Raw genomic sequence first — 27,772 nt, forward strand, 5'->3', positions numbered from 1 at the left:
CAGGCCGCCCAGTGCTCACTAGCTGTCCGCGATCGGCGGCGCGGGCCAGCAGCTGGGGTGGGCCCGGCAGAGGCCATGGACCGCTTCGTGTGGACCAGCGGCCTCCTGGAGATCAACGAGACCCTGGTGATCCAGCAGCGCGGGGTGCGCATCTACGACGGCGAGGAGAAGGTAGGACCGCCCCGCGCGGCCGAGTCCGGCCTTGCGCTCCCCGCCCCCGGCCCGCAGTCGGGCTGGCCTGCCCGGCCTCCCGGGCGCCGTCCGCGCCCGCGCAGCGCTGCGCCCTGGCTTGGACGCCGGCCGGGTTCCCAGCGGGCGCTGACCGTGGCCGCTCCCCCCGCCCCCGACATCCTCCCTCGGGTGGCCCAGCCTGCGCGGACCGAGAGGGGCGCCGCCGTAAGCGTTTGCGGCGGCCTCCACTTTGGGTGGTCTCAGCCTCTGAGACCGGGATCCGGGCGGAACGCCCGCGCAGGCCCGCCCCGCCTTGGTTGGGAGGGGGCCTCGGTCCTGTCCCCGAACCTCGAACCCCGAACCCCGTGCCGTGGGTCCTTCCGGCGTCGCCCGGGATCTGGCGTGGCCTGCCAGGGCTGCAGACGGATCGCTTGAACGGATTTATGAAACGAGGTGCCAGTGCCTCTTTGAAACGCCCAAAAGCTAAAGGCCTTTTTTTGTTTGGTTGGTTTTTTGTAATTACTTTAGAAGGGACTTTTGTTTTGTTAAGAGCTGTAGTAGGCGGTGCCTTGTCATCCAAGCACAAGCCTTTGGAGATGGGTTTGCCAATAGAGAGACAAATATTCGCTGGAAGGAAAGGTTTTGCGGAGACTTCCATCAGCCAACTGTCGTTCTCTCCTGGAAGAAATGTATAAGTTGGAAATAGAAAAAGATGTAAACACCCGTTTTTAGTTTCCAGAAGTTTCCCTTGCTATTTCTCCTTCCTCGTTCTCTTAATGAACTTCCTTCTATACCTTTGCATACCTCCCCCAGCTGTGCCTGGTCAGCGCTGACGCCAGCTGGAGGCCTCCCGCTGACCGGGGAATGTGGAGGCAGAGGGTCCAGGCGCTCCAGGTGTCCCTTAGGGCGTTTTCTGTTTTTCTTTCACTATTTTTACTGTATTTTTCCATCACCATTTATCCCCCATATGCCCACTCTCAGATTCGCCCCCCTCCCCTCTTCGCCCCCATCACCACCCTGTTGTTCGTCTCCATGAGTCCTTTTTCTTTTTTGCTCCCTCCCTCCACCCCCAAACCCCTCCCCCACAACTGTCACTTTGTTCTCCATATATGAGTCTGTCTCTATTTTCCTTGTTAGTTCAGTTTGTTCATCAGATTCCACCAATGAGCGAAATCATATGGTATTTGTCTTTCGCTGATGTGGCCTATTTCACTTGGCATAATGTCTCCATTATTGAGCCAAGGTCTTTTTCTTAAGTCATTTGCCTGGACTTAGCCGTTTGCTGCCTCAGCACTTTTATGAACTTGGTCTCAAATTGGGTGTGCACCTTTTGGTTGGAGTGACTGGTAGATGTTTTTGTTTTTTAGAGCAAGGTGGCACCTTTGGAACTGTTGTAAATGGGATGCCCCGGGCTGATGCACCTGCCCACCCCCAGTGGGTGTGATGAGGCCCCAAGCTCAGAAAGGAACCCCTCACTAGGGCAGCCACGCCCTTCTGGGAGGCATGCTCTTGCAGGGCACAGCCCCCCACTGTTCTAATTCCAGCATGCAAATTAGGAACACCTGGCCGACACCCACTGTAACTTCGGTATATTCAGAACAGTAAGAAATCAAAACCATTAGTACCTGTGTAGGAAAAGCCATTGTTAAACCAGCAAATTCTGGTTTTTCCTTTATACTTTTGGCTTCTCGTTTTGGCAGACAAGTGGATGTAGGTATTGGAGGGTTAAGAAAGTCAGTTGAGACCCTTTGATCTAGTCAGGACTTCTCTTACCCATTGTAAGCACTGCGGGTGGTGAGGGTGGGGCTTGTTTATTGGTACAGTCACAGTTTTCTGGGGGCTTTACGACTGGGTCATTCATTGTTCCCGTAAGCAACATAGAGGGGCCGTCTGTTTCCATTCACAGAAGCTTCTGTAGCCTCAGCTAATTTTTTGTTTTAATCCTCATTCGTGGATATTGATTTTTAGGGAGAGAAAGAGAGAGATTGGTTGCATCCCATACGCACCTTGACCGGGGATCAAACCCGCAACTTTTTGGTGTATGGGACAATACCCCGAACAACCGAACTGCCTGGCCAGGACTGTAGCCTCAGCTAATTTAAAAAATACTTTAAGAAGGTTTGTGGCACATAAAATGGCAAGTTGGCCACATATACTAGAAGGTTTAGAAAATATTTTTAGTAATTAGAAAACAGCTAGATGTTCTTTTGTCTAGCTGTTTCACTTTAGGAATTTACCCTTGGGAAATAATCAGAAATGCATAAAAATATAGTGAATGAGGATGCTCGTCTCAGCATTATTATGTTACATGTTACATACATCGGGAAATCGGAAGTAATCTGAATGTCCACTGTAGGGACATAGCCCATAGCCGCAACCTTCTGAATCAGCTGAGTAGTTTTTGTGGAGGAATGTTCAAGCTTAAGCAAAATTTGATGCAGATTTTTTGCTCTACTTGCTCAGTCATTTTGAATGTGACGGCTACCTAGTACACATGCTCACGCAACGGCATCTACAGCCCCCACTGACTAGTACAGTGAAGTCGTCATTGTTCACACATGCACATTCCAGCCCACTCTCCTTGGCTGCCAGGTTACATTGATGTTGAGCAAACCATTCTTGTTATATTAACCATGGCTGGACTTTTTCTGGACAGAGCTTGTGCACATCACATGTGTGTGCTGTGCATGCATAATATGATTGAGTGCTTTCATTTTCTTTTGTAGATTTAAAAAATAGTTTCCATATTTTCAACAGTATGCTATTAACAGAAAAAAATGCTAAATAAAATAATAAAACAGGGGGTGATTAAATGGTAAAGGAAAAAATACAGTAAAAGTAAAAAAATCTTTAAAAAACAAAACAAAACAGGGTATGAGCATATTCACCATAGCCTAGGTGAAATCAACTGTTAAGCAGTTAACATTTTTCTGGTGGTGGAAGCAAACCCGCCCAAACTCACCGATCGGGTTCCGCTGGCGATCCCGGGGACCCCTGGAGGGGACTGTCGCACAGTTTCTGCACTTAAGAGCAGCAGCGGTCCACGTCTCTGCATTTGCACCCTGTTAACTGACGCTGCAGCGGAGCGCTCCCTGGCGGCAGCTTTGAGTCCACACCCTTCTGTGTGGCCCTCAGTAGAGGAAGGTGCGGTCTCCTCACCGGAACTATCAGGCTCCAACGCAGCGTCAGGTACTCTTAAGTTGATAAAACGCTTGATGTTGGAAGAGGGAAATCTAGGTGTCAGAAAAAGCGATTTTAAAAATATCTTAAACTCAGTTATTTGGTTTTACATAGGCAAGACTAACCAAAAGACTTGAACACTCGGAACTCCGTGACAGCAGCTCGTATGTTTCAGTCCCGATTCACAGCAAAGCGTGGGATTCGTCCAGTCTCCTCTGTGCCGTTGCGCGATCTCTCACCGAGTGCATTTCAATTACGTGGTTCCATGGGTCGCTCATCATTAAAGTTTATTAAGCGTATTAGTTAATACTTCCTAATGTTAAGATATTGGTAAGACCGTCATATCTTACTTTAAAAAATAATTTATGAAATTTCATGTCAGAAGTGTTTTGTTAATTACACAAGGACTTTTTGGATAAAAGAATGTTTCTGCACATGTTTGATTTAACAACATGAATTCATATACATTTCGGAGTTACCCGACGTTAAGTGTGGATGTCTATTTCCCTGTTGACGGACATTTAAATTCTTTCCTGCCTTTTGCTTCTAACGAACAGCAGTGCATAACACTGTGCATGTCATGCACACACATGTGAATTCACCTGTAAGGTAGATTCCCAGAAGTGCAATCACTAGAGTAAAGGACATGTGTGTTCGTATAGGTTCGAAAGCACCTCCCCCACTGAAGGTCGGACTTCAGCAGGGCTAGCGAACACTCACCACCCACAATTCACCAGCCCAGTGTCATTGATCTTTCGGAGCCCTGCCAATCTCACGGATGAAAGGGGCCTCTTTGGTGGCCCCTTAATTTGTCTTCTTCTTACCAGTGAGGTGGAGCACCTATTAATGTATGATTTGTCTTCCCTTTTCTGTAGACCTTCTTTCTGTTAGTAATAGTTTTTGCCTCTTTTCTAATGGATTACAAGCTATTTTCCTACTGATGTGTAAGAATATTTTATATCTTAAGGAAATCAACACTTGGTTTCTGATGTGGGTTACAGTTATTTTTCCCAGCCTGTTATCTTTGCCTTTGGGGGGGGGTTAGCCCAGAAGAATTGGTGGGCATACATGTTGGATTTATCAATCTTCTCCTCTAATACTAGTTGCAGAAAGAATTCCACTCTGAGATTATTTTTAAAATTCTCTCATGAGTTTTGGAATGATTTTATGGTTTTATCCTTTTAAAAAGATTTCATATATTTATTTTTAGAGAAAGGGGAAGGGAGGGAGAAATAGAGGGGGAGAAACATCAATGTGAGAGAGGAACATCGATGGGTTGCCTCTCATATACCCCCTGACCAGGGACCGAACCCTCAACCCACGTGCTCTGACCGGGAATGGAACCTGTGACCTTACGCTTTGTGGTTTGATGCCCAACCAGCTGAGCCACACTGGTCAGGGCTAATTTTATCTTTCTTCAAACTCACACGTTTGATCCATCTAGTGTTTGTTTTGGTGCAGTGTGTTGGCTGCGAATCCAGCTTCACATTTACTGTTTTTTTCCTGCTGGGTGACCCTGTTACCCCAGCACCGTTGGTTGAGTCCCCGTTCACACTTCCTTTGTGTTTGTGTGTATTTCTGGATTTTCTTAGTATTTAAAAATTATTTTAAAAAATTGTGAGTGTTATACACAAATTCAATCTCATGGGGAAAATTCAATGAATCGTGAAGTTTTTGAAGAAGGGCCCTTTGCTTCTCTCTGTCCTTCACCTTTTTCTGTGATCGTCATCGCTAACAGGTCACCAAGTGTCCCACGTAGAGCTTTTTCTCCCACTTCTGTGTGTATGCCTGCAGTTTGGGGAATGTGGAGATTCTGTCTGTCTGTCTATCTATCTATCTAACTATCTATGTCCATCTGTCTGCCTGTCTACCTACCGTGGGTAGTACGCTGTAAGCCACCTTCTTCCCCCTCAACTCTGCCTCTCGGAGTCCCAGAGCAGTGCGCAGCCTCCCCTTCGGTTTTCCCCGAGGAGTCCCGGCTGTAGGGCCGCGCACTCCACTCCCCCGGTCCAAGCCCCCTGTTGTCAGCATCCAGACCGTTGGCAATGTTTCCCCCGTTCTAGCAAGGCTGTGCATAAAACTCTCGTAGTGTGTAGCATCGCTTCTCTTTAATTTGTGATGAGCCTCCTTACAAAATATTTATTTACGATTAATTTACTACTGTGCAGTTTCTGAGGAAGAAAACCTGGAGCACACGGAGTGATATGTTGTTGATGTTCTGTGACGATCTTGCCTTTCTAGATAAAATTTGACGCTGGGACCCTCCTCCTTAGTACACACCGGCTGATTTGGAGAGATCAGAAAAATCATGTAAGATCAGTTTTTCATATCTGTTCCTGGGTTTTACATCACTGGAGCTTTTCTGTCCTATTTTCCCTTTCTGACAAAACTATATGGATATAGATTCAACAAACTTTCATTTCCAGAATGTCATCAGCGTGTATGTGTGCCATGCGGCCTCCCTGAATGGAGGGCAGATAGAGGGGTTAGTGCCGTCCCCCATTCAGCTCCAGAGACTCCTGAATTGAGGACTCCCTTTGACTCCTGCTTTTTAAACCCCAGTCAGATCCCACCCCATACCTGGCATTCGTGTGTAACGGGGAATTCTCCCATCAGTGGTCAGGGGCCCTTGGAAAGACTCATTCCTCCCCAACACAGCCCTGGTTGCTGTTGAGAATCGGGAGGATGGTTCTGCTGGGAAGTGCACGCTTTTACATGTACAGTGAGAATGGCCTCGAGGTCTCTCAGCAAGAGGAGAGACCCCTGTTTTTTCATTTCTAGCAAGAGAGAGCAAGTTATGTGTACAGAGCTGATAGCTTTATTCCAAAGAGCTTTAACCAGAAAGTGTGTGTCTGAGAATAAATTCGGTATCACCAGTAAGATAAACAATCTCCTCTATGTTATTTGCATAATGCCGCCCCCCCCCCCGTGAAATTTTAATTCCATGGATAATCTGTGCCAGGGGGGTCCAATCCGCAGCCTGTGGGCCGCACGCAGCCCAGGATGGCGATGAACGCGTGGCCCAACACAAAATCGTAAATTTACTTAAAACCTTTTCTTTGTTCATCAGTTTTCATTAGTGTTTGTGTATTCAACGTGTGGCCCAAGACAACTCTCCTTCCAGGGTGGCCCAGAGACGCCAAAAGGTCGGACCCCCCTGCTGTCCGTACTGAGGTTCTTTGGAAGGTCACTAACCATGGCTAAATATAAGACTCTTTTTGCGGCTCAAGAGCCAATTTTTTGTCCCCTTATTGACGATATTTCTGTTGTCGATACGCATGCCCCAGAACTATTAATGTTCTCTAGTTCTTTTAAAAGAAATACACTTTCAGGAAACAACTCTTGGGGGGATAGATGTCTTTAAACTGTATGTTTCAAAATAAAAAATAAGCAGTATGTCTTAAATTAATCTTAGTATAATTTATTATTATTATACAAAGAGACTCATTTAGAAATCTTTACGCCAGCCATTGAGTGCTAGTCATATATAATAATTTTTTAAAATTTTAAACATTTACTGGTAAAGGAAAGCTACATTAATATTTTCTGCTAAAAATTGTGTGGGGGTGAGTAGAGAAAATTATAAAGAAGAAAAATCAGTAACACTCCTTAAAGCTGTTTCGATTTACCTGTTCTGTCTTTCCCTTTTCATATAAGATGTACTATATGTAAAAAGTCCTATATGAATACAACTTTTAAGAAGATGTGTCCACTGTCAAGTCAGTGGCAGTCGCAGTGGCTTCTAAACCCCTTGTGTTCTGCCTCTGAAACGCTACCACGGTGCTCTTTCCATTCTGCTTTCCCTCGGGTTTACCTAGGGAATAAAGTAACCCATGACTTTCACCGTTTTCATGATTAAGTAGCGTGAAGGTCCCTGCGCATTGGAAGTGCTGTAAAACGGGGTGCCCCTCCAGCCCCCTGACCCGGGCCTTCTGTCCCCACCCCCTCCAGGAGTGCTGCATGGCCATCCCGCTCTCCCAGGTCGTGTTCATCGAAGAGCAGGCGGCGGGAATTGGGAAGAGGTAAGGGCCCTGCTTTCCTGTCTTTGTCCGCCACCTGCATTTCCGTGCCAGCTGTCGTCCTCAGTTTGGTCGGTATGTGACTGTGCCCTGGCTGCATGTGCAGACATGAATCTCATGATTCTGTCTGGGGGCGTTAGAAGTCATGGTCAGAGTCAGGGGTTCCCCTAAGAAGGTATTGCCCCGCCTCACACTCCTGGGCAAACGAAGGTCCTTCCTCATGCACGAGTCAGGCCCTGAGGTTTGCTGTGTTGTCCTTGGGTTGTGACAAATAAATGTGGCTCAGCTGTCACGGTATGTATTTCCACAGGCCTTTGCTTTTCAGTGTCTGCATACCATATCACTTTGTACTTAAAATCAGAAATGAGAATAGGGAATGACTTGGCTCCTATTTCTAGTTGATCATTAAGTTTCTCAACTGGGACATTTATAAGTGATAGGAGCACTGTGTACAGTTGGGCCAGGGCAAGCCTAAAATGGGACTGTCGCAGGCCAACCAGGAGATGTGGCCACCCTGGTTTAAAACCACGAGTTAAAATGTTTCTGCTTATTCAGGTACACTGAAAATTCTGGCTTTGTATTTTAAGTGCATGTAATCCAGGTCAATTTAGGAACAAATATTGCTGATAAAGATATTTTTTCCACATGAGCCAGCCTTTAGCTTTAGCATAGTTAGATACTTCAATAGATATTAAATGTGTTGAACTTCACTGGAAATGCAGTTCCTGCCTTAATTATAATGTTATAGCTGGCCTAAAAGATTGCTTATTGACATAAAGGCAACTAAGCAATGTTTTGGAAAGATTAGTGTGGTATATATTTTCAGAGTAGGCTATTTCTCTAATTTATATTTTGTCCCTTGTCACTTTTTCCCATCTTATGTGTTCTTTTTTAAATTTTGTTTTATTTTTTATTGAGGTATAGTCGACATACAACATCATATTAGTTTCAGGTGTATGATATTCAATAGGTAGAAGTTCTGCAAAGAAAAACTTTAAGGGTGTTGCAGATCATTTGCATTTTCCTGTGCTGTGCTCCAAGGAAATCCAAAGTATAGGAAATGTATTCAAAATAATAACTTTCATAGAAGTGTCCTGTTTTGGAGCGTCTTCAGCGAGGAGAAATTTGGTAATTTGCCAGATTAACTTTCCCTAAATATTCTCTTTAGTTTCTGGCTCCCCTCACCTGCAGACATTTACCGTATCTCATTGATTTAAAGATAGATGCAATATATTTTCACCTTTTAACATCTCTGAACTCAAGATACGTCTTTGATTTGGTCGATTTCAAACTTGATGAACCACGATATTGAATGACCCAAGAAACAAGTGTGTGAGAAAACAGGCGTGGGTCTTTTATGCCGACTTTGGGATTTTTAAACTTCATGTTGTATCATAATATTTTAGCTTTTCATTAGGTTTCCTTTGACAGAATCTGACAGCAAGGCTCGGCATTTTCAGTTTTGAAGATGATACCATGCTTTGCCTACTCATCCTCTCCGAATTGCCATAGTTCCGGTGCTCGACCGACTTGGTAGTTCCCTGCCCGCAGCCCTGTGAGCTTGCTTGCACACTCATCTGCTCACAGCACGTACACTTCCCTACAAACACTAGATGAAAAGCCCTCACAAACCAGTCCCAGTTCACCAAACCAGACATCGGGGACCTTAAGGAGGCCCCACACCTGGAATTTCAATTTTGCAGTGATATTTAGGTAACCACATGGGCCTAACTGAAGTAAAGCTGAATGATAGGTGAATCTCTAGTGTGACCATTAAAAAAAGAAAGCCCTGGCGGTCTGGTTTAGTTTCAAAATCAAAGGGTTGTTGGTTCGATTCCCAGTTAGGGCACATACCTAGCTTGCCGGCCAGGGCTCTGGGCGGGGGATGTGTGAGAGGCAGCCACACGTTGATGTTTTTCTTTCTCTTTCTGCCTCCCTTCCCCTTTCTAAAAAATAAATAAATAAACTATTTTTTAAAAAGCACTTTAAGCTAGATACGTGAAATGTTTTGGCTAAGTCTTTTGGTTTTGCCTATCTTTATAGGATGTTGTTTATTGGGCAAGTTGGGAAAAGCATAAAACTGAACAAGTGTGGAACATGGTTTTTTGAGCAAGTTGGGGGAAAAGGAGGAAAAGAGGCATAAAGCTGAGCAGATGTGGTGGTATTTTTCGTAGCAGAGAAAATAGTGGTAGGCGTAGGGACGGTGGCGGTTCATGCTCCTGCAGCAGCTGTGTTGCGCGAGTTGTTTTTGTTCTTGGGTATCCTCCTGGGTCACGCCGCCAATCGAGTAGCATTTCCCCAAAACAACAGTATAGAATGTTAGTTTTGGATGGAGCTTTAGTGAAATGTCTGCCGGTCCGTTCTACACAGATAAGTTTCCACCTTTTGTTTTTGTGTGAGGATGGTAGCACCGGCCCCTGCTGACCTCTGGGGTGGACTCTGAGGGTGGGGACCCCTAGTCAGAAACCAGACTCATAGACCAGCCCCAGTTTATTTTCAGCGTGCTTCCCCAAACCACATTTCACTGAATCTGCAGACCTAGACAGCTTGAACTTTTTCACGCATAACTTGTACATTTTAAGTAGAGAGATTTTTGAAAGCTTCATTAATACTGAATTAATACAAACTTTAAAAGGGTCCTTTTCAAAATTTTCCTTTTCTCTGTGAGTTTTAAAAGTGACCTGAAATATATGAAAAGTTATGAAAATAGAATTCATGATTTTAGAGAGGCAACTTAGCTCATCACATTTACTTTCTTTTAGTGCCAAAATAGTGGTTCACCTTCACCCGGCTCCTGCCAGCAAAGAGCCAGGCCCCTTCCAGAGTAGCAGGAACTCCTACATCAAACTGTCCTTCAAGGAGCATGGCCAGATCGAGGTGGGTCTCTGTGTGAACGAAACGGACCAGAAGTGTGTGCTTGAGTATCCGGGGTCTGTCCAGGGGTGTCCAGCCATGTAACATGAAAAATGGGGATATTTATGGGACAAGGTACAAGAAACACTGTACATAGGACAATGACACCTCAGTCCCCTTCAAAGTAGGCACCTTGGGACTTCACACAGTTCTCCCAATTGCCATCAGCAGCCCTGTCATGTTTTCCTGAATCTCGTCAATGGTCTGAAATCTGTTCCCTTTCAAAGGTGATTTTAGTTTTGGGAAAAGGCAGAAGTTGCAGGGCACCAAATTTGGACTGTAATGGGGTGCTGAGTTATCTGGGTGGTTTGATGTTTTTCCTCAAAAAAAAACTCTGCATGAGCGGGCACATTGTGGTGATGAAGCTGCTAAATACCGGTTGCCCATAGCTGAATCTGAATAGTTGCCACAGGGGAATGTTGAAGCTTAATGCAAATGCAAAATCTGATGCAGATTCATTGCTTTACAGGCTCAGGCATTTTGAATGAGGCGGCCACACAGTACACAGGCTCACTCAGTGGCATCTGCCACCGTCCCCCCTACTGACTAGTACTGTGAAGTTGCCAGTGTTTGCGCATGTCCATTCCAGTCCACTCTCTGTGGCTGCCAGGTTACATTTGTGTCATGCAAACCATTTCTGGTATATTAAGAACGGGTGGACTTTTTCTGGACAGACTTTGTATTTTTGTTGTTTGTCAATGTGATGGAAGGCAATTTTGTTTCTCTGTTGTTGATATGACGAAGGCCACACACCAGGCTTCACCGTGTGTTTACAGTAACACTTCCTATACCTGCAGTCTTGTCAGGAGAGAATGTGCAGTTTGGGTGACAGTGGGAACACTGAGCAGGAGCGTGTGAGTCACAAGGAGAGAGAGGAGGGAGGCTGAGTCACACCCATGGGCCAGGTCCACTGGTCAGGTTTGTAGTGGTGTGGGCAGCCCAGGTGCAGGGACCAGAGTGACACGTTGACGTGGTGATCTACTTCGGCATCTGAAAGCTCAGCAGCCTTAAACCGGGCGGCCTTATATTTTTTAAACTCTGCACAAATCACTGCAGTGCATGTCCCATTTGTTAATGGTTTATATTTTCTGATTAGTATGTTGCTGCAAAAAAATTCTTAGACACTTGTAAGTGTGTTTATCTCCCCATCGGTATCCTGAGTTCTTTACGTTCCCTTTTTCTGTGGCCCCACACCCAGGGCCCTTTGCATAGTGGGCACTAGGCACGTCAGTCACTAACCGAAGTCCATTTCACTGTAGTTCGAAAAATACAGTTATTTTTTTTGTGAGCCGAGGCATGTTGTGACCTCAATTTCTGACTACACATTTTAACGAGACAGATTATTCTCTGCTTCCTGTATGGATAATGGTTGTATATTTTTCTTGGCAATGTGTCTGTTTCACTATAGGTCGAAAACAATCCGCAGGATTGTTTAAAATAAGTCTATTTATTTCATTGTCACTCATCTCTTTGTTGAGAATAGCTCACTTTATATAGAAGGTCAGTTCCTTCTCCTTCTTTTTTCTTTGTTCTTTCTGAAGTTGATCCAAGAAAAGAACTTCCTTTGATTTTTCTTTGATGTCTCTGAAAATTCTAGGCCTGTTGCAAATGACTGAATAGAACTTTCAAGTAAAGAAATGTGAAGTAATGATTTTTACTAGGGTGCCACTGCCTGACCCACCCCTCCCCATGTATCTGTGTGTGTGTGACAGTTTTACAGGCGTTTATCAGAGGAAATGACGCAGAGGCGGTGGGAGAACATGCCAGCATCCCAGTCATTCCAGGCCAGCCGAGGACCCCAGGTACTGTTGCATTTTCATTAAGTGAGACGATTGCTGTGAGTCTAGAACTTTCCAGAAATAAAGTAATGAGGTTGGGTTAAAAATTAACTTTCACAGAACTTAATTTAGTGTTCTGCTGACAGTCACCACTTCGACCAAGTGACTGCTCGCCAGAGTAACTCAGAGAAGGTGGAAGGTGGATTCCACTCACTCCACTCTGTTGTTCGCATGTGGTGTGGCAGGGGAGGGGACAGACAGTGCCCCTGGGGACGCTTTCCAGGGCGGCCTCACTGAACCGCCCACTAGGGACAGGCGCTCCAATGTGTGAAAGTAGTTTGTAGGAGAGCGACCAAGTACCAAAAGATTAGCTACAATTATTTGTACATCTGAGACCCTGTTAACTATCTGATACATTCATAATTTAAGTTTGCCAAAGAAAAAATGGATAGGAAATTTAATTACTATCCAAAGAGAATTAATATGTGAAGGTTGCCAAAGAAAAGGCGGATAGGAAATCCCACTAATATCTGCAGTGAAGATCGGACTGTGCCTTTGCTGATTGCTCGGTGCTTCTTTATAATGATTTGAAGATCACCGTGTATAGCAAGAAACTGACACATGTTTTGAAAGGAAATGAGATGTAATTGTTTGCTGTTTTCTTTGGTTCTTTGTGGGGCCTTTCCCACCATTGAAAACACAATGTGGTGGGTTACAAAAGACTGTGTCCTTCCTATGTCGTATGTTTCATTTTCTACTTTTTTTTTATTTTTAGCCAGGAAGAATAAGGGCTGTAGGAATTGTAGGCATTGAAAGGAAACTGGAAGAAAAAAGAAAAGAAACCGACAAAAACATTTCCGAGGTAACCCCTTACACAAGCTCTGGTCAGCTGCCTTCTCAGCCATTCGTGCTGCTTCTTTTGGGCACAACTGCGACTGACTCCGTCCTGCAGGTCGGAGCGCATTCAGTAGTTTGCCTGGAGCTGCGTGGTGTTTTACTGCCCGTAACTGGTCCTCCTCAGGTTGGCCAAAGTTAGCCAAAATGTGTTTTGAGAACTTTTCCCAAAAAGGAATGAAACGGCCATGCAAACTTGCTTTCTGAGCTGTTAGCAGAATCATGGGTTGCGGTGTGCAAATGTTCCCGTCCCGACGGAGTTCACTGGAGGGCACTCCTTGTGAGTTCAGGCCCTCTGTGCAGTTATTTTGGACGTTCGGTTGACTTCGTTGAGGGGAAGAATGCTATTCTGTGGCCCGTAACCCTGGTCAGACCCCACGCAATTTGATACCGATGACCACTCGGGACCCGACAGAGAGATGGCCGAGAAAGGAGGGGACCAGGCCGTCCCCTGGGGAGCAACCCTGAGTGGGCACCGCGCCATCTGCGAGCAAACCCCAGCCGCGGGATCCTGCAGCTAGTCAGTCTCTCCACACGTATCGTCGGTTTTCCTCTGTTAATGTAAAAATGGTGTTGGGTTTTTATGAAATGATTTGATGAAGTACTTCTTTCATTTTTGTTACAGTTTGTAAGTAAAATTCTTTTGATTAGTGCTGTTCATAGAATTTTAAAGACTTGTATCAATCAGGTGACGTCTAAACTGCAAACAGTCATTGAACACCTACCGGTATGGGCAAGGCTCTCCGGAGAAACAGAGCCCACAGGAAATGTGTGGATATCGAGCTATAGACACACTGATGTCCACATGTCTCTGCACCTACAGACACCTACCTCTATGCTCTCTAGACCCTCCTCTCCCTGTGCACCCAGTGAGGTGAGGAATCAGCTCATGTGACTGTGGGGGCCGGGGGCCCCACAGTCCGCCACCCACAGGCTGGTGACTCAGGAAGGCGGCGAGATAAGGTCTGGCCTGCGTTCAGAGGCCAGAGAGCCCGCAGGACTAACGGGCAAGTCCTGGTCCTTGGGCAGGCAGGGGACGCACCTGGGTCTCCCTTCCTCCCCCGTTTTGTTCCTTCATGCCCTCAACGGACCGGATAACGCCTGCCCACCCCGAGGTGTGCCATCACACACCTGGGCACCCTGCACTCTAGTTAAGTGGACATGCGGGGTTCACCATGGAACACGTGTCCTGGGGCCACTGGTTGCAAGTGCGGGTGGGTCACTGTGGTGGAGGTACCAAGGGCGTGGCCCTGTTGGCGCCCGTGGTCTAGGCTTTGCTGAGAGCTCGCTTGCAGCAGGAGTCGTGTTCCTCGGCCCCCGTGTTTCTCGCAGGTTGTCGGCGGTCCGCAGGCTTGGCCAGACCTGGTGTGGGCCCTTCGGTAAGACTGCAGGTCCGCGCTCCTTCTTCGGGGGCAGGCACCTCAGGTCGCTCTTGATGGTGTTGGCTGTTCAGTGCGGACACCAGCTGGTTCACTAGTGGCTGCCCGTGCCGACCGTTTATCATTTGTTTCTCGTTGGTTAGCTGGAATGCTTTTTAAAGGAGACACTACATCCACTGCTTGGCTGCTCAGAGAACAGGTTACGTAGGGAAGGAAGGCCCGGTGCCTCCCCTTCACCAGCAGCATGATGGCTTGGCTCCTCGCACGCCAGAGGTGACTGCGTTACTTTGTACGTGTGATGAACCCGTAAATTTAACATAGTGGATCAGTTTCCATCAAGTGCAGTTATTATTCCATTTAAAGCTCAGATGGTCCCGTCTTTGGCCAGCGCTCATTCCCTCAGGTCAGCTCCTGAGTGCTTTTGGTGCGACCTGGTGGGCTGTGATGGCTGACTTGCAGTCTAGTGTGACACAGGTTCCGGGGCCACCTGCGACAGATCCTGCCCCAGGTGTGGAACCAGCCACACCTGAGAAGCCCTGCTGCTCCTCAGTGAGAAATGGCGTTTCAAAGCCACAGTCTGCCTGTTAAGAACAAGCGTCTCTGGTAGACAGACCTTTATTTCTAGGTTTCTTCCGTGGAAAGAGCTAGTTTTTTTTAAAATGAAAGTGCCTCGTGAGGTCGTACTGATACTTCCTATTCAGATTTGAGGTGATACTAGCAAGTGCTTATTAAAGCAATTAAAGAAATATTTTTGGCCCTGGCTAGTGTCGCTCAGTGGATTAAGTTCGACCTATGAACCCAAATGTCCCTAGTTCAATTCCCAGTCAGGGCACATGCCTGGATTGCAAGCCAGGTTCCCAGTAGGGGGTGTGTGAGGCAACCAATCTTATGTCACACACACTGATGTTTCTCTCCCTCTCTTTCTCACTCCCCCTCTCTCTAAAGTAAATAAAGAAAATCTTTTTTAAAAATTAAAAAATAGAAAAATATTTTTGTATATGAATAACTTTGCATTATTTGTGTTCCTTTTTCTGAGCACTACTATACTAATTTAGTTTTCAACATAATGTTTTTCTTAATCTATGAGATGCTTCAGTCTAATTTTTTTATGTATATATATTTTTTAATGTTTTATTTATTTATCTTTAGAGGGGAAGGGAAGAAGAGAGGGAGAAAAACATCAATGTATGGTTGCCTCTCATGAGTCCCCTGCTGGGAACTGGCCTGCAATCCAGGCATGTGCCCTGACTGGGAATCGAACCGGGATCGTGTGGTTCGCAGGCCCGCACTCAATCCACTGAGCTACACCAGCCAGGGCCAGTCTAATTTTCACACAGTTACGTAACTCAAAGTGTTCTACACCAGTCTGGCGCTCTCCCCTGCAGGTCCCCGATTTACTCTGCAGCTGGTCCCTGCTCCCCGCTTTGTGTGAGCTCTGCGTCGGACGTTGTAGGGGCTCCGGTGAGGAGCCGCAGAGGCAGGCAAAGGGCCTCCTTCCACAGTGCGAGGGATGCCGAGTTGGGAGAAAATGGTGGCTGCAGCACAAACCCTAGTTAGGGAAGGGCCATTAGCAGAAGCGGCGGAAGTCAGAGCCTGGAAGTGGAGCGGCTGCCGGTGGACGACCCGCAGGGATAAGAGGACCCAGGTGGAGGGAATGGAATGTGCAAAGGCACAGAATCAAGAATTACTGAAACAGAAAATTCAAGAATACATTAGTAGTTACTGAAGCTCATAACCAGAGTAATGGCTGTCAGTAAGAAATAATGCCACGAATCAGCTTAAAGGGGAACCCCCTGATTTTAAGGTAGATGCCACTTTTTTCAAAATTGGAACGGAAATTGGAATGTCCGCCGCAGAGGGACAGAAGGTTCTGTAAACTGGCAAATGAAACCGTAGAATGAGCACATGTGCCTGTATGGCTTTAATGTTATGGTAGGTGGTCCCACCCATTGGGGATGGCTGGCTAATTTCAAACTGTAGAATATTAGAAACAGAAGTGAGGAAGCTTTTGTTTGTGTTACATGATTATTCAAGATATCGGGAATTCTTCTATAAATGTAGAATACTTATATTCATTTTTATGAATCATCAGGAATAAGGGCTAGTCTCTGTATTCTGTGCATGCTATTTTAGCATTTGTAAATGGGCATGCAGATAATACAGTGAGTAAACTGATTTGCCCTATAAAATTCAAAGTGTTGCCTTCCTCCTTTCCCTTAATTTCTTTGTGGTCTGAGTAAAGATCTAGAGGGTCACGTGGGGGAGTGTTTCGGCTCTGGACACGGGCTGGTGCGGGTCTGCCCTGCACCGAAGGGCGAGAGCCGACCCTGGCCCAGAGCTGGTGCCCCGAGCTGGTGCCCCGAGCTGGTGCCCCGAGTTCCCCACCCGAGGCTTCCTGCCCTGCTGGCCACTGCTGATAAGCAGCCAGCGGCTCAGCCTTTTGTTTGTCTGAGGAAATTCCTGTTAGGTGTGTGCACATTCCCCTTTGTTCCTGGTGCCGGCATTAGGGAGTGGGCCTCGAGGATCCCACACCACACTGTGCTTTAGTGGATCCCCTCGCAGATGGGGGCTACTTTCCTGCGTGTGACTGCGGCGGGCGTGGGCTCATCCGAGTGTGCAGATCGCCGCTCTGTGTGGACCAGGAGACAGTCCACGGGTGATGACCTGCTTAGTGGGTTTTATAAACTACATCTGAGCACATCAATCAGACAGACGTGTTCTGCACTGTCTGTCTACTGGGGGTAATTTGACACAGTACATCTCCTTCAATGTGGAGAGATCTTTGAAGAGGATATTCACTGTAGTAAATTAAACGGTCGATGGATTTTACTTAGAAACACTTTTTCCTGGCATCCGAATGTTTATCTTTTGCGGTACTCACTGCATCCAAAGCCACAGGTCTAATCCGTTCAGCGGTCAGAGGCTGAGAGCCCTGGTTTTGGTTCGGTCACACCTGCCACCTGAGCCTGAGTGTCACCGTGGCCGCATGTTTGCCGTTTCCACCCAGGAGATCTGGGCGCCTCCTGCAGGAGACAGTGGGGGCGGGGGGGAACCTGCGGCGGTTTTCTTGCTTGTGTCAAAGAACAAAACATACTGTTTTCCGAACTATTACTTACAGCGCCTTCTGCTTGCTTAATCAGCAGTAACTTCTCTCTTTGAAAATTCGAAAAGTTGTTTTTGTGGTTTGTTTTGGAAAATTTATGCTCAACTGACTTCTTAGAATCAGGTAGATGTATTAGTTGCATAAATGTTTATGTAAGTAAATTGACAGTTGTAAGAAAATCTTGTAAATTTTTATCACAGGGAAGAAAATAGAGTGTTTCATTGCTTTAAAACGTTTTCATTCTTTAGACAGATTCCAACAAAACTCATTTCTCATTTCAGGCCTTTGAAGACCTCAGCAAGCTAATGGTCAAGGTACATGTCATTTATACCTATTAAATCGATGCCAGCTATGGCACCGTTCTGGAAGCGTATCTTATTAGCACACACTTTGGAGACAGTATTTCTTTCAGTCTCTCGCTGCTCTTTCGACAGGCTAAAGACATGGTGGAGCTCTCGAAGTCCATTGCGAATAAGATTAAAGACAAGCAGGGCGACATCACAGAAGACGAGGTGACTGGGCTGCGTTTTTGGGCTTTCGAAACTACACCAATAGTGCTTTGGTGTTTTGGTAGTTTACTGGTTTGCTTTTTCTTTGTCCTCATCCGAACACATGCTTGTTGATTTTAGAGAGACAGGGAGGGAGGGAGGGGGAGAGAAACATTGATCTCTTGCACCCTGACCTAAGACCAAACTCAAACCCTAGGCATGTGCCCTGACTGGGAATCGAACCTGTGGCTTCCTGGTTTACAGGACGATGCTCCAACCTCCTGGCCCAGGGCCCAGTTTGCTTCTTTAATGTAATGTGTTACTTCTTTTAGGACTTAAAGGTATGTGAAAATGCCAAAGAGAAAGTCAGCCATGAAAACTGTTAATTCTAGTAGGATTACAGGATATTTTGGTAGCTTTTCTTGGAGTGTATAAAACAGATATTGAAATATATAAGGAGTGTCTATTTTATACATCGTAAGTTTGATGTTGCACTAAATTTGTCTACAGTCTGGTCACAGCCATTTTTCTGAGCTTGCAGTCGGAACACGTGGTTGGCATTAATGATGGCACACTTGTTACTTAAATCACCTGTCGCACCAAACTTGCGAGATAAAGGGAGTCAGAGACATCCAGGTGGAAGGGAGAAGAAGCAGATTTACGCAGGGAACTACCAGAAATAATGGCATAGAATCTAATGTAGTGTGGAAGGGTTTTGAGTGTCAGGGCAGAGAGACTAATTCTGAATCATCTCTGTGCATTTTGCCCTCTGGTTGCAGACCATCAGGTTCAAGTCCTATTTGCTGAGCATGGGAATCGCTAACCCGGTGACCAGGGAGACCTGCGGCTCAGGCACTCAGTACCACGTGCAGCTGGCCAAGCAGCTGGCTGGAATGTTGCAGGCACCTCTAGAGGTAAAAACCAAACCTAGATGGTCTTTTGAAATTGTGTTTCATGGAAATTATTTCCACGTCATCAGAAATCTTAAGGGTATCACTTCTCTCATGACGTGGTTACTATTCAATCAACATGTTATTTTTTTCAGGAATATTAAATTAGTTCAGTATCCTTATTAATAGATTCTTTGTCAATAATCTTCTAAATTGTTTTTGATTTTCATTTCAGATATCTATAACTTTTTTAATCTATTTGGTATAAAGTTTTTCTTATCTCTTATTTTCAAAAGGAAATACATGACCTCTATGTATTTAGGTATATTTGTATATAAGTAGTCAATAGGGTGGGACAAAAGTAGATTTATAGTTTGTATAGAAAATAATGCAACAATTAACAAATAATACTACTTGAATAAACTGGTGTAGGCCCAACCGGAGACCTGCTTTTGCCCCGCCCTGTACATCCACTATTAATTTCACAGTAAGATTTCTCTTCAAGTGTAGCATTCAGGCAATTGGAACTTTGTTTATGAAAGTGCTAGCATTAAGAAATACCTTAAACGAATGACAAAGCAGGAGAGTGTCCAGCGTGCCCGTCCCCCAGCTTCCCTGGCCAGCCCGGCTGCACTCAGAGTGGCTGTGGCAGACGCCAGCCGTCACCACCGCGCTTTTCTGTGAACACTTCAGTGTGTGGTTATGATAGTAAACACACCTTCACGTGTAATTAGAATCCCTTTCACAGCTGAGAGTGAAACACATTTTAATGTTCAGAAGTATCTAGTTTTTGTTTACGTGTTCTCTTACAGTTGATTTGTTCAAACCAGGATACATTGCAAGTGGTTGATTTGTCTCTCAAGTTTTTTCTTTTTAATTCTGTGGGTTTGCCCTCCTCTCACCTCCCCCCACCCCTGCCCCCAATTTACTCACTGAAGAAACTGATGGCTTATCCGATAGAGTGTGTCAGAGTCTGGATTTTGCTGACTTGTATGTTAGCATGGCTCCCCGTACACTGGTAGTTATATCTAGAAGTTCTGTTGGTGTTTTTGTTTCCTGATGAGAACATCTCACAAAGGTGGTGTATGTTTCCGTCAGGAGGTACGTGTACCTGTCGTTGTGATGTTAGCAGCCATTGGCCGTCACTGTCTGCGTTGTAACTTGTTAGAAGCAGCGCAGTGGTGCTCCTCGCCCTCACTCGGTTCTCCAGCTTCCTCCTTGCGAATTAGCGGAATAACAAACACTGTGGGAACACGGTGGAGAGCCCTCTTTTCATCTGAGTAAACGTGGAGAGTAATAATGACATTGAAGTCCAAATTTTGAACTTGAAATGTCTCACGGTATCTAAGTTCTCCTGGGAGTAAGTAGTGTTTTTAAAAGCTTCTGAAGACATTTTGATTTCACTCCGACTGATTTCTAAGACATGCTAACGGGCGCTGATTACAGTGTAATGCTTTCCCTGTGTTTCTCATTCTCCCAGGAACGGGGGGGCATCATGTCACTCACGGAGGTGTACTGCTTAGTGAACAGAGCCCGAGGAATGGAGGTAAGCACAGAGTGCTTAGATTTCCTTCTTTTAAAACTAAATACAGACTTTCTCCGTATAATACAGATTTCCCTACAGGGAACACACTTTGAGGAAGGGTTGTGACTACAAAAACTGTTTTGAAAAAGTGTGGCGCGGCGGGGAGAGCGCCACTCTGGGGCCTGGGGGGGTTCCCTGCTGGCCTGGCTGAGTGAACTTGAGTGGCTTACTTGACCTCTCAGACTCAGTCTTCCCACCTTTAATGTGAGGCCCTGGACCTTTCCGCTGCAGAAGTCTGTGCCTGTGCGGTGATTAACGAGGTTGCCCCTGTGCCCTTCCTCCGTGGGCTGGACACAGAGTGCCCGGAGTGACCACCGGGCTATGAGTCAGTGCTCAGTGACCCTCCACACCCGGTGTCCTCAGCCACCAAGGCTTTGTCCGGCACTCCTTGTGCCCTCACGGTCAAATTCAGTTTTGTGGCGTCACCAGTGAGCCCCATCTTTCCTGCTCTCCCCCCACCACCCGTGAGTTGAGCCCGTGCCCCGTGGCTGTCTGTGAGTGTCCCTAACTGCTGTTCACTCACTCGCTCCCTGCACATCCCCTCCTCTGTCCTCCCCGTAACTCGGGAGGCAGCTCCTGTGGCTCCCCCCACTTGGGTTACTTGTGGAGGAGGAAATCGAGGCTTAGAGAGACCAAATGTCTTCACCGAAGCTGCTCTTGGAGCCGGTGTTTTGGCAAGGATTTGGACCCAGGCTGGGCTGACTCCATGGCCCTTCTCTGTGGCTCCAGGCTGTGCTTGGCACCCACCCCACCGGGCTCATTCTCTCGGGCTCCGCAGCCTGCAAGGGAAGCCGCTAGCTAGCTGCCCGTGATGACGGTGAATCCAGATTGGCATGTGTGTAAGTGTAAGTCACACAACTGGTTTACACGAGTCAGTACAGAATAAAGAAATGTTAAATATCTCAGTAGTAATTTTCTATACCAATTATACAGAGTGGGGCAAAAGTAGACTTACAGTTGTGAGTACACAAAACAGAGTTTAATCTTACATGACTATTTATTAATTATGTTATATTCCACACAAACAACTGTAAACCTAGTTTTGCCTCACTCTGTGTGCTGCATTTTTTACATATTGGGAATATATCTTTTAAAATTAGTTTCATCCATTTCTTTTAATTTTTTAATAAGGCTACTGGGAGATTTTGAAATTACATCTGTGACTTAATGTATATTCGGTTTCTATTGGCTAGCACTGCTCTAAGAAATAGAAATTTCTGCTTCTCCATTAATATTTTTGCCTTGTAGTGATTAGGTCACCTAAAATCCTTGATGAATGACCATCTTTAAACGCCCTCTTCTGTGGTAGTGGTCGGTATAATTGTACAGCGTCAGGCCATTAGTCTGCAGTGTGAACTGGGTTTTTCTTCCCCCATCAGTTGCTCTCGCCGGAGGACTTAGTGAATGCGTGCAAGATGCTGGAAGCCCTGAAGTTACCTCTCAGGTAAGAGCACCTCCACAGGGAGTTTGCCAGCTGTGGCCACTGCCCTACAGAGTCAGACGGGAGGGCCCGGCCAGGTGCGCCCTCCCCGGGGCGAGCCAGCTCCCGGCCCGGCCTGAAATTAATGTCAACAGAATGAACTGGGTACCACAGGCACCTCCGTCACCCCGGCTTGCTTCCGTCCTGTGCGTGGCCCGAGGGATGTGGTGGTCTGACTCTGTGGGGTCTGGGCAGAGAGAGATAAGAACAGGGCCCCTCTTCCCTTAGAAGGTCTGTGTGTGTCTCTGGGGACTCAGAGTGCAGCTGTGCAGCTGTGAGTTGTGTTTTCCTTGTCCTCAGGTTACAGTTAGCCAGTTGGGGATGTGCGGCCCAGAGAGCAGGGGAAACATGGTAGTGACCGCTGTGTGTGGTGCCAGGCAGGCCCTGGAGTCACCAGGGTGATACTTCATAAACTGTGTGACTGTCTGACCACCGCTGTACACCTGACACTAATCTGAAACAGCACTGAGTGTCAGCTGTGTGTGAAAATATTAAAAAATAAAAAATAAACGAAAACTGAAAAAAGTAGTCAGACGTAAGTGTTTTTTTAGCATATAGATTTTATGAACTAACTGTTCATTCATGAGCTTTATAGCTATGGCATAGTTGCTCATGGATGTTAAGTTTTCACGTTGTCCTGTGTTACTGTTGCCCTCCTATCTGGGCGTAGAAGAAGGTGAGAAATACTTGTGCCTCCTTCGTGGTTGAAGGTCATGGGCACTCACAGCTCCGCTGTCCCTCCTGTGGTTTGCAGGCTGCGGGTGTTCGACAGTGGCGTCATGGTCATCGAGCTCCAGTCTCACAGGGAAGAGGAAATGGTGGCCTCAGCCTTGGAGACGGTACGTGAACCCGGCTTCCTCCAGGCACCAGGGCGTGCTGGGAGGACCCGGTGCCCGTGCCCAGCAGCCGGAGAACAGGATTTCCTTTCGGACTTAACTTTACTCACAACTAACATTTGTCGGCCCAGTTAAAAATGGGTTATTGTGAACAATGGATAAATATTCTGAGTTATTCTTTGAAAGCTTTTTAAAACTTGCTAACACTCAAAACATCTTAAAAGAAAGGAGAATTAGAATTAATGAGGTGCCCCTTTTTGTTTGAAGCTCAGCCTTGAGAACAGGTTTTCAACTTTGTTAATGAGAATGTTTTCCATGACAGGACTTTTCCTTCCGCAACACCTACACAAGTAGCATTATAAAACATCGCCAGTTGTTCTATGAAATAATTGTCTCAAAAAAATATGAACAGCTCTGGCTGCTGTGGCTCAGTGGATTGGGTGCTGGCCTGCAAACCCAAGGGTCACCGGTTCAGTTCCTAGTCAGTGCACACGCCTGGGTTGTGGGCCTGGTCTCCAGAGAGGGCACATGAAAGGCAACCACACATTGATGTTTCTCTCCCTCCCTTCCCCTCTCTCTAAAAATAAATAAATGGAATCTTTAAAAAAATATGAACAGCAGCTGCAGTTTAGGTCGATTTTGTGGCCAAACTGCTAATACTCATTAGGGCCTTGATATATACATTACTGCCTGTGTAGATTCTGTGGTGAGCCCGTATGACTTAGGTAACTCATATTTGTTACATGTTTGTTTTACACTAGATGAAAAAACCCAAGACTATAGGTATTTCGACCACACATTTTAAACCACAGCTGTATAGATGGTCCTTCATTGGCCCACGTAACAGGAATTCAGTTAGAATCTGTTACATGTTCCTTTTCAGAAGGTGGAAGTTTTCTAGACCTTGGTATAGAGCCTTTATTATATGACGGAGGCTTTGTGTTATTTTAGCCTCTGCATTTGTCGACCTGGGTCCTTCAGCCTGTATAGAATTAAACGTTAGTGAGGAAGACTTAGTTCTGTAGTGAATGTTCTTTGGACTTGGGTAGAAAATTCAGGAAGTTCTTTCCTGAGTATAACTGGTAGACAGTCTCCCCTGTTAGTACCTGGGTGGTCTAAATGGCGATGTTTTTTCCCCTTCTGTGTGTTTCTGGCAGGTTTCAGAAAAGGGGTCCCTGACATCAGAAGAGTTTGCCAAGCTGGTGGGCATGTCTGTCCTTCTGGCGAAAGAGAGGTGAGTGGGGTCCTCACTCCTCATCACGGCCTGTGCCTCCGGACCAGCAGGTGACTAGCTCTCTCCTTCAACCCCAGGTTGCTTCTCGCCGAGAAGATGGGCCATCTTTGCCGGGATGACTCCGTGGAAGGCTTGCGGTTTTACCCAAATTTATTTATGACACAGAGCTAAGGGATTTTTGTATTTTAAATACTTCTCATCCATATTCTTGCATTGTGTAGAGTTTGTCTGGTAGTGAGCTAAGAATAAACACTGATAAATTGAGAATTCACTGGAACTCTGCAGTACAACGTAAAACCCTTTTAATTTCTCCCTAAAAATTACGGACTAGGAAGTTGATTTAGGGCAAATATAGGAAAACACAGGAAAATGGATGCCCATGTGAATTTGAAATCATGTCATGGTTGTATCAAACCTTCATAGTTTAACTTGAAGTATGGTGGATTTTATCTTGATCATCAGATCTAACCATTCTTTAAAGAAAGGAATTTCATTCATGGGGCAAGAAAAGAAACACTGCATGTTTGGACGGGTTAGGCGGTTATCTCGGTGTGACTAAAACACACCGACTTGTAAATTAGTGGAGTTTTTCTGTGGCTAATGTGCCCCTCTTGGGGGGTTCCCACGAAGCAAGCCCCGCCACTGTGCTTTTCGAGGACCCGACAGCGTTGGAGTGGAGCATCCCGAGTGCAGAGCGCCACAGGAGGCCGCTGCGGGGGGCTTCTGTCCCAGGGGGTCACGGCCTGTCTTCCCAGAGCAAGTGAAGCACCTTAAAAATGGAGGGAGTGTTATTTGACTTACGTAGGTATTGTCTGACTTATTTTGTTTTTTCAATCAGTGATTTCATGCCTGGCAGGTAAAGAATGCAACTATGTCATTTTGTTAAAGAATGCTGTGGACTTTGAAACTGAATTAAAGAGCTGTGTGGGCATGCCCAGAGTTATGACTGCAGATTTGGGAAGCAGATGGCTCAGGAATTCCCTAGGACTGTGTGTGGGTGGAGGGGCGGGGAGAAGCTCTGACTAGTGTAGGGACTTCGGTGCCCTTGACCTCAAGGCCAAGGCATAGGAATGGAAAAGTGATGTCTCCTTTTCCTTCCCTCAAGGAGTTTCCACACTGAACTTTTAAAAATTTTGCTATCATATTCTAGCAATTCTTTTTTTCTTCACCGCACACATAATAACATCATATGGAGAAACTTTCCAGCTGAAATGTATTACGGAGGTGACAGAAACTGGCCAACACCGAATTTAGGTGGCTCAGGTGTTCAGGTGGCCTCCCTGACTTCCCGTGTTCTGACTGTACAGTTCACAGTGTGTAGGGGGCACCTCTTACACACCTCCCGACGGCCACCGGGGGGGACCCTCCTCCTGAGACCGGGTCACCGGGGGAGTGTACCGATGGGTTTTGGCCAAGTCTCCGGCGGGATGGGCTCTGTGTGGAGGGAAACATTGAGACCTGGAGGAGGCAGTCTCCAGTGTCATACTCTGGGGTCCCTGAGATGTCCTCACTGAGTGAAGAAGCTGCTCCAGGTGCCTGCTGGGAGGGGTCCTCTATCGCAGGCCTAGGAGGTCCCCCTAGAAGCAGCCAGAGTCCATCCCAGATCCCACTGAAAAGTGGCCGCGGCCGCCTCACCTCCTCCAGCGTCTCGGGAATGTGGTGGCTGCGGCGTCCTGCCCCTGGCTTCACTTTGCAGACCCGCTACCGATTCTGCATTGTGACGGCAGTCCCCTGCCTCCCTCGTGGCTCAGCCTCGGGTTCATGTTGGGGGAAATTCAGGGTCCGGCTGCCCAAGTCTTTTGGCTGTCTGGCTGTCGTGGAAACTTGTTTGCATGTCCCCCCTGCCCCAACTCCCCCCACCCCTCCCCTCTGGTCTCTGGGCTGCAGACTGAGACTATTCGAGACACTGGACGCAGAGCTGACGGTGCGAACTCCTGACAGCACACTCCCACGGTTCAGCACGTGTATTCGCGTTAGTGTGCAACACGTTAGCACGCAGGGAGCAGTCCCAATTGTATAAAGCGAACTAAAGCAGCACTGAAGTGACATATGAATGTATTTTGCAAAAAAAATAGAAAATAAATATGATTGCTTTCATTGTTTTATTTTGAAAGTGGGCATTCTTCACTCTTTCCAGACCTCAGTATATATATTTTTATCTCTTTTTTTGGTCCTCTGTTCATAGAGGTTATGTTAAATACAGCCAGTCGGGCTCCAGGTGCAAAAAGATTCTGTCTTGGTGCTTGTCAACAATATAATTATTGTTTTTATTTTCCTAACTCTGCTCTTGGGAGCATCAGTCTGTAGCTTTATGGTAATGGAATGTTTTTCATCACATACTGTCAAAAAATTTTTACACTGTATAAGTGAAGATCATTTTCAGGGTTCAATGATTGGTATTAATGTATATAAAGTTATTGCAAAATTTAAAAAGGATTTTTCTTAACTTGGTGTCTTTTTAAATACTCTTTGAAAAAATATATGAAAATGATAAGCCTTTAGTCAGATGAAGCCAGTGTATGTTACAATGTATTCTTTTAGATTTATAATCAAGAGTTGATGATAAATATTAATGACCTCAAGCTCTTTCTAGCTCAGTGGTTTTAAAAGAATGGCCGACGGCTCCTGAATTGTTTGCTTTAAGTTGTGGATGTGATTCCACCGCTGCTGGACCAGGTGGTGTGTTCAGCGAATGTACTCCGTCCTCGCTGCTGCTCCCGGACTGGGCTGAGCAGACCTGCATCCGTGTCATCGTGCCATTTAACATGGTGCTTCTTCATCCAGCCACCTCAGAGTTTCCGCTTCAGTGCAGTAGGGTCGCAGCCTACAAGGTGGCTAGGTTTTGAACGCGGTGCCCAAGTACAAATTGGACATGCTGAAAACGATCGTGAAAACCTCTCGCGTTGCCAATAAAGTCCTACGTGTAGTCTTACGGTAGAGTTCCTGTAGTGGTGTGTGGGCATGAGTATTGTATGAGTTTAGTGAGTACAGTACGTAATAGAAACTACATATCAACAAGAGGCCTTCAGCGCACCAAGAATTAGACTCTTTAAATGAGTGGGTCTCTTTTTCAGCTGGTAGGCACGGTTGAATTTATGTAAATTTGTCGCTAATCCAATCTCTCACGACAGATCTAGATGCCCCACAGGGGCAAAGATTTTTACCTGTTCAGGGATATATTCTCAGAGCCTGGAACAGGGCCCGATGCACAGTAAGCACTTAATAAATGTGTATTGAATGAGTGGACTCTAATGTGTTTACCTGTTATAACTTGGCTTCACGTCTTCCTACCTTATCTCCCATTCAATTCAATTAAAAGTAGATTCTTTATTACATACCGACTTAGTGTGAGGAACTCTGTGGGCCACTGGTGGGGGGTGGGATACAGGAGAATAAAATACAGCTCCAGCCTTTCGGAGGGTGGCCTAGTTGCAGAAGTGGACATGGGAACACCTTGGCCAAGGATGGAACGACGCGTGTGCCGTGGACGGGGTGTGCACACTGGGCTGATGGAGGAGTCTGGGAAGGCCTGGGAGGAGTCTGGGAGAGGAGGAGCTCGGCAAACTGCTCACGAAGACCAGGCGATCAGCAGTGTGGGGGAGGCACTGGGTCCAGGGAACAGCACCCGGTACCCCCCTTCCTACTACTGGACACATTTCCCTCGTCTTTCCAAACTTCCTTCTTTCTCCCCACTCACAGCCCCACCCCCACCAACCAGTGCTACCTGCTCTAGAAAAATTTGTTTCCAGGGCACAGCTCTACAGTCTCTAAACTCCATAACAGTTATCGTCTGTCTGGTAAACTTGGCTCTATTTTGTACTA

General features: G+C 46.2%; 1 protein-coding gene across 1 annotated transcript; it reads left to right on the forward strand.

Annotated features, from left to right (window-relative positions):
* Positions 1–27,192, forward strand: VPS36 (vacuolar protein sorting 36 homolog). The gene is made up of 14 exons (XM_037057599.1): positions 1–171; positions 5,593–5,661; positions 7,303–7,373; positions 10,133–10,247; positions 11,996–12,085; positions 12,837–12,923; positions 17,719–17,751; positions 17,872–17,949; positions 18,705–18,839; positions 20,296–20,361; positions 21,780–21,844; positions 22,635–22,719; positions 23,874–23,950; positions 24,028–27,192. The coding sequence occupies exons 1-14, from the start codon at positions 76–78 to the stop codon at positions 24,119–24,121; spliced, it is 1,161 nt and encodes a 386-aa protein (XP_036913494.1). The 5' UTR covers positions 1–75; the 3' UTR covers positions 24,122–27,192.
* Positions 27,193–27,772: the final 580 nt, after the last annotated feature.

The sequence above is a fragment of the Sturnira hondurensis genome, unplaced genomic scaffold (assembly GCF_014824575.4).
Source record: "Sturnira hondurensis isolate 20B ecotype Veracruz unplaced genomic scaffold, ASM1482457v3 Scaffold0009719, whole genome shotgun sequence".
Taxonomy (NCBI): domain Eukaryota; kingdom Metazoa; phylum Chordata; class Mammalia; order Chiroptera; family Phyllostomidae; genus Sturnira; species Sturnira hondurensis.